The sequence below is a fragment of the Melospiza melodia genome, chromosome 1 (assembly GCF_035770615.1).
Source record: "Melospiza melodia melodia isolate bMelMel2 chromosome 1, bMelMel2.pri, whole genome shotgun sequence".
NCBI lineage: Eukaryota > Metazoa > Chordata > Aves > Passeriformes > Passerellidae > Melospiza > Melospiza melodia.
The window spans coordinates 125,947,939-125,960,674 of NC_086194.1; the positions used below are offsets into that span (position 1 = coordinate 125,947,939).

Consider the following 12,736-nt stretch of genomic DNA (forward strand, 5'->3'; position numbering starts at 1 on the left):
CCTTCTGCTTCAGCATGTTCTGAAAACAATTTCAAAAGAAGTAGGAAGTAAATGAGGTATTTCAAATGAATCTGTCAACATTCTTTTCTGTCTACAACAAATCTATTTTAGGGAGCAAATTCTATTTTAATAAGAGACAATTTCTGAGCTGTGAATAACATCTTGCAGTTGAAAGTAACAGTTTCTGACCATCTTTTCAACAAAGCTAAAATTTGTCTGGAACCAAATGTACTCTTGAAAGGATAGATGAGCTCCTTCATTCCAACCTCACCACAAAGGTTCCTCTCAAGTAATATTTATAGTGCATTTTCATTTCTCTTGACAGACTTAGCATAACTGCAAATGCTCATCTGGCCATTTCACAAATATTTGATCTGGAAGACTAATATTTATGAGTGTTCTGATTAAGTAATTAAGAAAATATGGGCTATCTAGACTTTAAAAAAGAATCTTCCATTCCTGTCTTTAAAAATAGGCTCGAAACTATTGCCTGACAACTCCTCTGTATTTTGGAAAAAACACCAGAATTGATACCTCATATTTGCAATCTAGAAAGTCTAAGATAGGCCTTAAAAATATCTGAATAGGATATGAAGAAAGAATTCCATAAAGGCTACAGATCATATAGTTATCTCTGTATGTATTTTAAATTTAGATTTCTATTCCAAACATCTTCATGGCTAGTATCCAGACTACCAGGATTCATAGGGATTCAGTATGATAGCAGTGTTAACAGTAAGACTTCAATAAAATCACACAAGACAACCATGACTGTACGTGTTTATGAGACTTATGGAGCTAAGTAATGTGGGTGCTTTCAGGAACAGCAGAGCATCTCTTTCCAATGCTCAAGAATTCCTACTCCTAAGAGTCTTCCACAGCAACCAAAAACTTGCTAATTCTTTCCATTCTTCCAATTTGGATTCTTCCTTTTGCAGATTGTCCTACTACAATTTCATGTGGATTGCACCAAGGATTTCTGACTGGATCTCTCTTTGGGGTTTATTCAGGTTTATTCAGGCTGCTTCAGGAAGTCTTATCTGAGTCCAATAAAACTGCCGCTTAAGTGCCCCACACATTTATTATTTCACCTTATCTTTGTGCAAAACATAACAACATATGCTGTAAAATATGTGCTGCAGCTAAACCTGTAGGGCAGCTTAATTGCTTAAATGATCTTGCCAATCAGATGAAAAGGAGCAATTCACAACAGGTTAAGTGCCCTGTAACAATTACGAGAAAAAACCCTCATGTTCCTGACTGTGTTCTGTCTTGGCAAAAAAGAATTTTGTTTACAATCATGCAAGTATAAAGACTCCCTAAATCCAGCCAGGAGGAAGAGTCATTCCAAAGGCATAATTTAAAAGCAAATACCTCAGTTGTTTCAGCAAGGACTCTGTTAACACTGGGGACACCAACTGAGATATGAGCTGCTATCTGAATCAATAATCAGAAGTGAGAGTTACAAAACATGCCTAGAACTGAATACAAGGAAAAAATTTCATCCACATAATCTTTCCCATGTAAGTGAGCAAGAGCCTGAGAATAGCCTGGATTGTGTAAAGGGGCCAATCCCCACCTTGGGAGAGTATAAGTTGTCCTAGCAGCTACCAAAATTTGAGGGAATATTTAAGCCAATGGCAGACAGAAAACAGCTCCCAGAGAAATGCAGCTGTAAAGTGTGTTATCATGTGATTTCTCTGTGTCTATTTCTAAATAGAGATTTTTTTTTTAATTTTTTAAATATAAAAATTTTTCTCAATTAAACCAAAAACTGCCCATTGCCAGAATCATGACCATGGAATCATTCTTTTATACATGCTTCTATTATTTTGTATCTTTTTTTTTCCCCCTGGTGATGTTTTTATTTTGACAGGGAAATGAATAAATCATACTATAACTACTTATTATAGAATTCAACCATTTATATGCTAAAAAAATTTTTAATAGGGTCTTTGGCTTTAGAACTGGTGCACCAGCTATTGACCACTCATCCCATCCAGCCCTTAAAAACAAGATGCTATTCAAGGTGCTCTGAAGGAATGGCCATGTTTGGGTTGTGGGAGTGATGGGAACTTGGCACACAGTTGAAGACAATCAACATCACACAACAAAACTGCAGCAAATGAGATGCTGTAATGTGTCACCTTCTGGTTTGTACACTAATTACCTGGTTGGCAGGAAAAAACCTATGTGCTGGATAATTTCCTCTTTCTGTGGCATGGGTTATTTCTATTCTGAAGTCTGGCTGGGTTCTTTGTCATCTTTACAATGCTCCTGCACTGGTTTTTCACCCTCTGCTTAGCTCTTTGACAAGTGTGTGAAATTTGACTACACTAATGTCACTTAATCTCCTTTAATTACCAAACTGCTTCTTATTCAGATCCCGATCAACCCAGAAACTCAGTCAAACAAAACAAAAACAAAAACAAAGCAGCATGTAGGGACATGATCTAAATCTAGATAAGTCCTAATAATATGTATTAGAGGTCCTACCTTTATCAAACCAGCAGGACAACTGTAGTAAAAATCAGAGGCATGTGTAGAAAAAAGGGCAAAAAAGAGAAGAGAATTGAAAAGCTGGCAAAAAAGAAATAGTTGAGGGCTAACAAGTAGACACCTCACCCAAGAACACCAGAACTGCCATGTTCTAATTAACAATGGGAATTACCAGCTGACTTGAAAAGATCTTGTACAGACTGAAATTTCTGCCCCAAAATGGAAGCAATGGATTATGCAGCCAAAAGCCTGACTGCACACATCTCCCAAGGTAAAACTGAAAATAACCCTCCTTATTGAGGCAGACAAAGAAAGAGCTTTTTCCTACAGTCCATCCAAGGTCTGGGACACAATAGGGTCATACTGACACACTACTGCCCTCAAGAAAAAAACAGGGAAGGTATCTACAGCCAGATGGAAGCATTTATGTTTTCCATGTAATACACAACAGCCATCAAATGAAAATGGCTGAGAAGGGAAGTGAGGAAGTTCAAAACTACTCTTTTGACTAGAATAAATCTGGTCTGTTTTGCTGTAGGAAAAAACCCTAAAGATCTCAATTGAAGAGAGTTCAGAAATTTTCTACTAAAATTATGAGCCACAATCTTCTTCAATTACAAGACACTTAAAAACAATAAGGGTGGATTCCAATTTGTAATTTGAGGGGAGAAAAAAATCCACTTTAATAAGCAAAATCCCTCTGATTTCCTTTTTATCCCTGTTAAATGGAATACACTGAAAATGAGAATCTATGAGAAAAATTCCTGAGAAATACTAATACTTCAGAAATACCAGAAGCAATTTCTAGCAGGTGACAGCTAAGAAAAAAAATGTTCCTTAACCAATCTAAAAATTCAAAGAATTTCCAATAGGAGTTTGCCTTGAAGATGCTGTCAAAAGACAAAATCTTTACAAGATGACAATTTACCAGAGCAAACACCAGAATGCAAAGGCTTCTTGAACAAAATGGAAGTTGCAGAGAAAAAGACTATACTGTTATCAGAACAAAAATCTATTCTAAAATGAAATTCATTACAGTATTAACTAAAAATAAAAATCTAAAAATAACTAGGGGAAGATAGGAAACATAAATAGACACAGAAAGGAGTAACTACATCAAAAGATGTACTAAGACTGATAACCTACCTGAAATTTCAATCACTCTAAGACTCCTGGAAAAACTCTAGAATGTGGCAATTGAGCAGCATGAAGTGCATTAACAGGAAAAGACACAACTAAAATTATTCTATGTACTTTTATCTAACTACTCATCCACTGAAGTCATAAAATACCCAAAATAGTATTCTGGTTTTGTATGTCTAAAAATATTTTTCTACAATGAAATTAAGACTTATCAAAATTATATTAAAAACTTCACAATGAATTCTAAAAATTACTTAAGCATATAGAAAAAAGATATACCTAGCTATGATGTGCAGAAATTGTCAAGCACACCTAATTACACTAAATTTTTTTCCTGTATTGAGAGACACAGAAGTGGATCATGTGGAAGTACTAACTGATTATACTTTTCAAACTCTGGGGAAGGGGAGAGGTAAATAACTAACCAGTCTAACAGTGGGTCTCAAAGTACAGTGCCTGGTACTGATACATGGAAATGGCTGGCTATGCTGTATTGCATGTTCTTATTTTCAACTGCTAAACCAGAGTATCATACAACCATAAATTTATTATGGAAATTCCTCCAATTATTTTTCACAACAGCAATTACTGCCAGTTGTCACAGAGGTGCTACATGACTGAATAAGAAGAGATAAGATCAAGACAATTTTGCATTCAAGATATAAAATATAACCATGATGTTGTAGAAGTGTCGGCCCTGTCTTCTATTCACCAAATACTGCACATTGTAATCACTGTATTTGTAAAACAAGAGATGTAAAGACACTCCTTCCTCAAAAGTGCATATAAACAATGCTAATACCAAGCCATACAGTGGGAATTGTGATAAGAGAAAAAATTAAATCTTAAATATAAGCAACCTAGGTATGAAATTTAAAAAAAAGAAACAAAGAAAAAAAGGAAGTGGAGATGTGATACAGAAGTAGACAGCCAGAAGACTTTAAGAAGCAATAACAAGTAATTGTTTGAAACAATACCTTCCAGAACTATGTGTACGCAACACAGCCAAGTGGTTCAAATCTGCTTTTCTCATACCTGAAAGATTTCCATCTGTTTCATCTGTCGGAAGACTGGCAACACTGGTAGAATCCATTCCTTGCTGGAGGTCCATGATTTTCCTTCGTAGTTGTTCTATGTCACTCTCTTTACTATCCAGCTGCATCTGGAGCTCATTCCTGTACGTAGATTCTTCTGCTAGTTGCTGTATTTATACACACACACATAGTTACTGTGTTACCAAAAACATGGCTGCCAAGTATTTTGAAAACAAAACTCATATCTACATCTATGTCTATATATATACATAGATATATCTATATATATATATACCTATAGATGCACATGTACACACACACACACATATATGTGTGTGCATATATATGTGTGTGTGTGCGTATATATATATTCCACAGTATGATTAAAAAATTAAATTATTTTACCGCTTGCATTTCATTAAGCTCTTTTTGGTATTTCACAACCATCTGATTGAATTTCTCTTTTTCTTGATTAAGTTCTAATTGGAGCTTTCGGTTTTCCTTCTCCTTCTTTCTCAAATCTTGCATGTTAGCTTTCTTTCTGTCTATTTTAAAATCTTTCCGATTCATTATCTCAGCCAGTTTGTTGACGGCCTGTTAAGAAAAAGGAGAACCAGTAAGAAAAATTACATATGCAGCATGTTTCATAAAAAACTTCTCAGTTCCTCTAGTTACAGGATCTGATTAAAAGAAAAATCCCTTCACCAACACAAATGGCCTTACTCACAACTGAAGTAATACTGAAAAGTATACAGCATCAAAACTTGTTCTTTCAAATGTAAATTTAACAATGCATATTCTACATCATGGTGAATATAAGCTTGATTTCAAAGGAACAAAAAAGTTAGCTCACAAAGGCAAAAAACCTGAAATACTTCTGTTAATGCAAAGTAATAATTGCTATTAAATTGCATAAAAAGTTGTACCTGTGTCTTCAGAGTTCTTTCAGTGCTTATGCTCTTCTCATAATGCATTCTAATATTACTGATTTCCTCCTCTTTTTTCATTCTGTAATCTGTTAAAATAATATTCAATTTTGAGGTATTTTAGTACAAGGTAATTATTTTTAAACTTAATTTAAACTTCTATAAAGTTTAAACTTTTAAACTTCTGTAAGTGCATCTTTTTTTCCATTCTGTTGTCCTGTTGCTTCCCTTTTTGAGCAAAATACAATTTACAAAGACAAAAATTACCAGTTTAACACTACTGCAATGACAGAAAATGACCAGAAGGACATATCAGAAAGGCACAAAGCTGAAATACTAAAGCCAACAGCAAGCCCAAAATAATATGGAAGATAAACAGCAATGTCTTCTTCCATTTCCTATTTCTTCACATATGCTTCAGATTCAGGCATGCTTCAGAACAGATAAATTAAAACTCCAAATATGACATACCTTCCTCTTGTTTCTTAAATTTTTCACTGATTTCTGTATTTTCCTTTGTTATTAAATCAACATCTTTGGTTAAAGTGTTATTAGTTTCTTCCAGCTACATGAAAAGAAACACATTTTAGAATAAAGAATTTGACATAAATTCTAAAACTATCTATAATACTATTATTTTAAATACCCTTAATTCTATAACAACCATTTACTTAGAACACCTTCTGCCTATGTGAACTTGTAAAAAATGCTACTATTCTTGTGCTGTTTTGATTTACCAGAAAGCTCAAAATGCACCTGGTCCCAGACAAAAAAAATTATCACTGCAGAACTGACAACACTGTCATGTGGAAACAAAAATCAACTTAAGCAGAGTTAGATTGTCAGTTATGGAATGTGGCAATTTTAATTTGTTGTACTTTGGAAAAACTAGTAAGTAGAGGCCTGATACCATGAACCCAGACAAAAAAGTAGCTGACAGATGCTATAACTCCAGCATTAAATTTAGAGTAGATACAAGGCATTCACTGCTAATCATGAAAATATGCATATTTATACAATTTACTGCATAAATCATGTAAATCAGGATAAAAACAAAACTAAATTTGGATTAAGACAAAGCAGACATAGGTAAATATGTACAGAGCTTGCAAAAAAAAAGAAATTTGGAAAGGAAAACCTCAACAACTTTGAATATGTGACCATGTTCACTGCCACAGCCAGGATCACTTAACAAATACATGTGAAAAACCAGACATAATTGTATTCTGAAATAAAGGTTTTGTATGACAAAATTATCAGAAACTTGAAACCAAAAATATATTGGCAAGAGGGTATTCTTTTGATGCCACAGAGTCTTCTAAATGCTGCTTAAGAAATAGTGGTATTCTGTAAATCTCAAGCTTAAAAAAGCAAATTCATGAAATAAACACTATTTGCACTATCTTTTCACAGAGATGGAATATCCATGGTAGCATTAACAGAAAGCTTTGAGCAACTGAGCCAAGCTCAGTTACACCTGGAACTTTACACCCCCAGAATTTTTAAGAATACATGCACAGCTGATGCTAAATGGGAAAAAACAATGAAAAAATAACTATGCTACATATGGCTTGCTGTTTGAGACTTTTCAGTCAAAGACATTTATCAAGCTCATATTAACATTCAAAAGCTATGCTATAAAGCGTCTTCAAAAATTACATTTTGGGGTTTGGGTTGTGAAACTTGAGAATCTCAAGTGGCTTTTTTCTTTAAGACTAAGTTACTTTGCAATAAGAGTCTCTAATACACAGCTCTACAAATTTACAAGATTTAAATAATACACTTGGCAATGACAAGAAGTAAATACAAAAGGCTTAATAACTGAATTATAGACATTCACTTGGCTTTCATTCTGGCTTCAGCTCAGATTAATAAATTTTGTTTCGATGAATTCACATTCATCATATGAATTTTGTCACATGATGAAATGCAAAGGTTCCAAGTGAGCCCAAAACTTAAGATACTTAATTAGTTATCACTTACGATCACAACAGGACTTCACTAATTAAAACCATGAATTTTGGTTTCCAGCCAGAAGAGATGTATACAGGTATAACAGTTAATTTACCCTTCTTATGATGATGTCCTTATCAGTCAATTCTTGTCTGTGCCTTGATGCAGCTTTTTTACTCTCCTGATTCAGTTCATAATACTGCTCTTCAGCGAGCGCCCGTGCCAACCGCTCCGACTCAGCTTTGGTTTCAGCTAAATCCAACTGGGCAGCGAGTGTTTCTCTGTAAAAAGGACATTAAGATTTCCTTTTCCTATGCAAAACATTCCAAATTTTCAGGAAAACTATCAAACCCAAATTATACCACTCAACTAATGGTCATTATCTTAGTTTCTTAAGAAAAGCAAGAGCTAAAAAACTGCATTCTGTACACTTGTATCTTTTGATGGTCCACACAAGCTACAGCAGCAAGCTTACTGTGATTTTCATTAACATCTCAATCATCCATGAAACACCAATATGGATTCTCCTGTCTTTGAGGAACAGAAAATAAAACTAAATTATATGTACAGAATGGACCTACAAAAGATACTTAATCCACATTTGCCCATTATCATAATTCCCATATTTATATCCAAGTGAGAAACGTTTAGGATGAACATAAGATTGCAGAGAATAGAGAGGGAATAGAATACAAAGCATCTATAAAAAGAAGTAAGAAAATAAATAACCACAAGGAGAATAAGGGAACTCTTGACTACCTTCTCCTCCCTCCCCATTTCTTTATGTTGGTTACCACTCGTGAACAACTTGCAGAGACACATATATTTTCCTCCTACACCATATTTATTAGCACAACATCTTTTCTTTCTCCCTTTCTTAGCCTACCAAACTGCTGTACAAAATGAACACTGCACATAACCTCTGCCCTTCAGACTGCTTTCCAATGTCAATCCTCAGGCAGAACAAGAGAAGAAGAAACTGTACTTGATGCGTAAGGCCACAGTCTCCTTCTTCAGAACATAAAATAAATTAAGAAACTGGAAAAACAAGCTTAAATTTTATTTTTCTTATTTGATAGCTTAGAAAATAGTACATCACAATTCATGGTTGTTAATAATAACTAGTTTAGCTCTAATCAGAAATATACTAAATTTTAAAGACTTCGTTACCTTTTTCTCAAATTATTTTACCGACTATAGAAATATATAAAGTAATTACCAGGAAAATATAATAAAATTTTAAAAGTTGGTGAGACAATAACCAAAATTTAAATGTTTTTCAAAATTTTTGAATCTTAGTAAATTTTCAGAGAAGTCATTATTCTTCTTACAGACATGATAATATCCAAAGCAAATATTAATTTGCCAAACCACATTTGGCTTTGTGAGTCAGTATAGGTAACGTCCTATGTATTTGCCACTTACAAGGTGTTATGGAACACTTTTGAGGCCTTTTTCTAAAGGAATTAAAACATCTTAGATCTGATTCAAAGTATACATGAGTGAGACAGTATTACAAGAAAAAACTTAGGTGTATGTGAGAAACATAATGGGCATACTTTTCATTTTGCAAATCCTGCATTTTTCTTTGTGTTTCTTTATTCCTTTCATCAATTTCCTCTTTCAGTTCCTTAACCTGAGTTTTGTAAAGTGTCTGTAAAAGAAAGCATAACAAAAAATCATTATTCAAATTCCATTCTGAAATTCCTCATTTTCAGACTACTTAGTTTGAACTTGTCAAACCCCAACACATGCCAATACTGCCATTAGTGAAATTTCCTCCTTCCTTCCTCTCCCAGATGCTTTGTTACAGTTTCTGTTGGGTAGGGAACTGATATGATCAAATCAGTTTTCAATTTTCTAGTGTGTTTCCCTACATAGCTGCACAAATACAGGTGCTGCAAAGAGACAGAAGGCACTGTGACAAAGCAGAACAGGTCTCCCAGACACAACAGGGCAAAACTGCATCTTGAAGCATCACTTGTCTCAAAATGTTCATCCAACAAGCCCAACATCATTCTGTGCTTTCACCTGTTGCATTCTCTTTGTGTCCATTTACTTTTTCTCTTAGAATCTTAAGCTTTTTCTGTACAAACTTAGTAAGTGATTCAGCTGAGGTCCGATTTATGTAAGTTACTTACTGCTGGGAATTACTTCTGGGTTTTATTATTATATTTTTATTATTACCATCACCTGTAATTTTGAAAGTAAAAATCTGATCTTCTACAGTAAACTACTTCTGTAAATATTCAGACTGAATTATGATTGTCTTATTTAAATACAAATTAGCGAAAAAAGAAGAAACTGAGAAACACAATTCTCCGCATCTTCTTATAAGCAGTATGCCATAGAGAAATGCAGAAAAAGGCTCTGTAACAGATAATGAAATGATAATCATATGCAGTTTAGTAAACAAAATTTTTTACTGCCTCTCCCAGGAAAAACCAAATTTAAAAGTATTTCCCAAAGTGAAATGAGTCTGTCCATATTCACAAATGTATTTGAAGTTCAGGTGTTACAGAGAATTTTATCCTATTGCTTCTTTTCACAGAGACAAAACAGACCAAACTACATCTACAAAATACACATTTTGGCCACCTGGAGTACCCAGTAAGGTCCTTCAGCGATTCAGGTGCAGAGAAGGTAGATTTTTAGAATAAGGAATACATGCAGAATGCTACTGGGTCTAGGGTTCCTAAATGTATGTGTGGTAGATGAATAGCATGAGCTATTTTCCAGTAAGTTTGGAGATTTTCAACTCTCTGTAAAGTCTGCAATTGAATCAGAAAAGTATCTCCTTTCTAATCTCAGGATGGGAACAACTCTGATGAAAAATTCAGGTAAGAGTTACTCAATGCAATGTCAGCTTTGACAAACAAGAAAACAACATTTTAGATACAACATCTAATGTTCTCTAATATTTTGCTCCTTGTTTGTATTTCAAGCAGGATTTTCTGAACTGCTGATTTATGCAAGGCTGTTACTTGCATTAAAACAATTTTAGTTTCAACTATTCACTGTTAAATGATTTTATGTCAAAATTCCTTACACACAATTCCTTACAAGTCTTACCGAAAAATACTGCTCAGCTTCAAGTTGATCCTGAAGCTCTCGCATCTGACCTTCATTTCCTCTGTACTGTCTTTGAAGAAATTTAAAAAAAGGGAAACATTTAAAAAGTCAGCTACTAACAAAAGACAATTTCTAACCAGAACAGCACTCTACAATGATCTTCCATTTGCATTCATATGATTTCACAAAGAGCAACAGTTTGCTGTATCTTAGAATTCTGATTTAACACAGTTCTTATTCTAAAACAATGATCCTTTCAGTATGTAATTTAGAAGCCAAGAAGTACTCTAAATGGAGAAACATCAAGCCAGCTGAAAGAATATATGATAGAAGTCTAATTAATGAAAAATGTCTTCATTTTAAGATAAAGAAACATTAAGAAAATGAATCAGGCAATGAAAGGGAACTATTGATTCCCATGTACTAAAAGCCCCCATATGATTTAGTAAGTAGCATCAGAGTCAATCCATAAAAAAGTAATTCAAATAAAAAAGGCGTATATATATATACATACATATACATATATACATACATACATACACACATATATATATACATATATATAAATATATATATATATACATATACATATATATACACATACAATCATGTATATGTGTGTGTGCCTTAACATAGAATGGTGAGCCAAGAACTGTTCTGACTTGTAGCTCATAACAAAAATATTCCAACACTGAAGGCTATATAGAAATCATAACAGGCAGCTACATAGGAATCATAACATGCAGCTAAAAATACTCTTTCAGTTTAGGAAAAAATGCCTATGCTCCAGAGAACTTTATTCACTAGCAGGAACAGGCAAAATAGTACATGTATAATTACACAATTTTTTCCATTTTACTTCACGTTTTTACTTACTTCGCAAGTTGAGCCAACTCAAATTCCAGTAATCTCTTTGCTTCCAACAAGGTATTGATTTCCTGTTTCAGCTGCTTCTCAGAACCCTTCAAGTTATCAGCTTCAAAAGCTTGTGCCTTTAATTCATTCTGTGCCATTATTCGCTTATTCGTCTCTTGTTCTAGTTTCAGTGTCAGATTCCTTACCTAAATGAGAAATATTTCCATTTAGGAGCCTTTGCTACATAACCAATTGCATGTGGCTGAAGAGGTTTCACCTATGGATTATTTTATATTAAAAACCACTGACTAGATGCTACACTGTGTAACACATGTCAAATCTCCAAACACTTCAGTGCAATAATCTCACACAAAGCTGCTGCCCTTAGAACGTATGGCTACAATGCTGCAGAATGATAAAGCTTTCCCATTTTTAGTTATTTCCAAGTCCCTAATATAACTTATCTGAAAGACAACAAGTGAAGGAACCTAAATTGCAAACCTCTCCATGGATTTCAGATCTTAAAAATTTCTCACCCTAGAAAAAAAATGCAGCTTATCAAGTACATAAAAACTAATTTACATGAGTTGTGACCCCTAAGAAAGGTGTTATAAACTTCATTCCCACTGTCCTGTAAAGAAAAAGTAAGAATGAAGCTATTATTCTTAGTACCTAGTTTTCACACTCAATATTCTAATTGCATTTCCTTGAACAAAAGGAAAGAAAGCAAACTAGACAACACAAACTCAGACCTGTAAATCATCCACATCAATCAGACTGCACAGTCAAATTCACAAGCAGATTTTTTTCTTTAGAAAAAGAGAAAACACACCAAAAAAAGTGTTATATTGAATTGAAGTTCAAATATGGAAGACATGCTAGAGTTATGAAACAAGCAGAAATTACCTAAACCTACTTAGGCCAACAACTATCCTCAATTCTACTGAGAGTTGTATTAGATAAGGAGCTCAGTATAAGTGAATTTAATTTTCTATTTCTCAGTTCAACTCTAATTTCTTGTTTATAGAGAAAATTATTAGTGATGAACCTTTTACTTACTTCATCTTCCAGTCTCTCCTTTTGCTGAAGAAGATGTTCCAGTTTCTGCTGAGATTGCTTCAGGTCAAAGTCCAACATGGAACACTGTTTTTCAGCTTGAACTATTCTATTTTCTGCCTTTTCTCTTGCTGCCCGTTCTTCCCTTATCTTTTTTTCCATTTCTAAAAAAGATTAAGGAAATAAAAATAACAAAAA

The 12,736-nt window shown here is 33.9% G+C and overlaps 1 protein-coding gene across 2 annotated transcripts in view; it reads right to left on the reverse strand.

The window, feature by feature from the left end:
* ROCK1 (Rho associated coiled-coil containing protein kinase 1) overlaps window positions 1–12,736 on the reverse strand; it is an 84,008-nt gene that overhangs the window by 13,757 nt on the left and 57,515 nt on the right. For both annotated transcript variants that reach the window (XM_063167245.1, XM_063167237.1), the window contains exons 19-27: window positions 12,542–12,702; window positions 11,504–11,688; window positions 10,628–10,697; window positions 9,115–9,209; window positions 7,671–7,836; window positions 6,074–6,167; window positions 5,603–5,691; window positions 5,082–5,270; window positions 4,678–4,843 (exon numbers count right to left, since the gene is read on the reverse strand). In XM_063167245.1, the coding sequence (XP_063023315.1) occupies window positions 4,678–4,843; window positions 5,082–5,270; window positions 5,603–5,691; window positions 6,074–6,167; window positions 7,671–7,836; window positions 9,115–9,209; window positions 10,628–10,697; window positions 11,504–11,688; window positions 12,542–12,702 (1,215 nt within the window). The remainder of the gene's footprint in view (window positions 1–4,677; window positions 4,844–5,081; window positions 5,271–5,602; window positions 5,692–6,073; window positions 6,168–7,670; window positions 7,837–9,114; window positions 9,210–10,627; window positions 10,698–11,503; window positions 11,689–12,541; window positions 12,703–12,736) is intronic.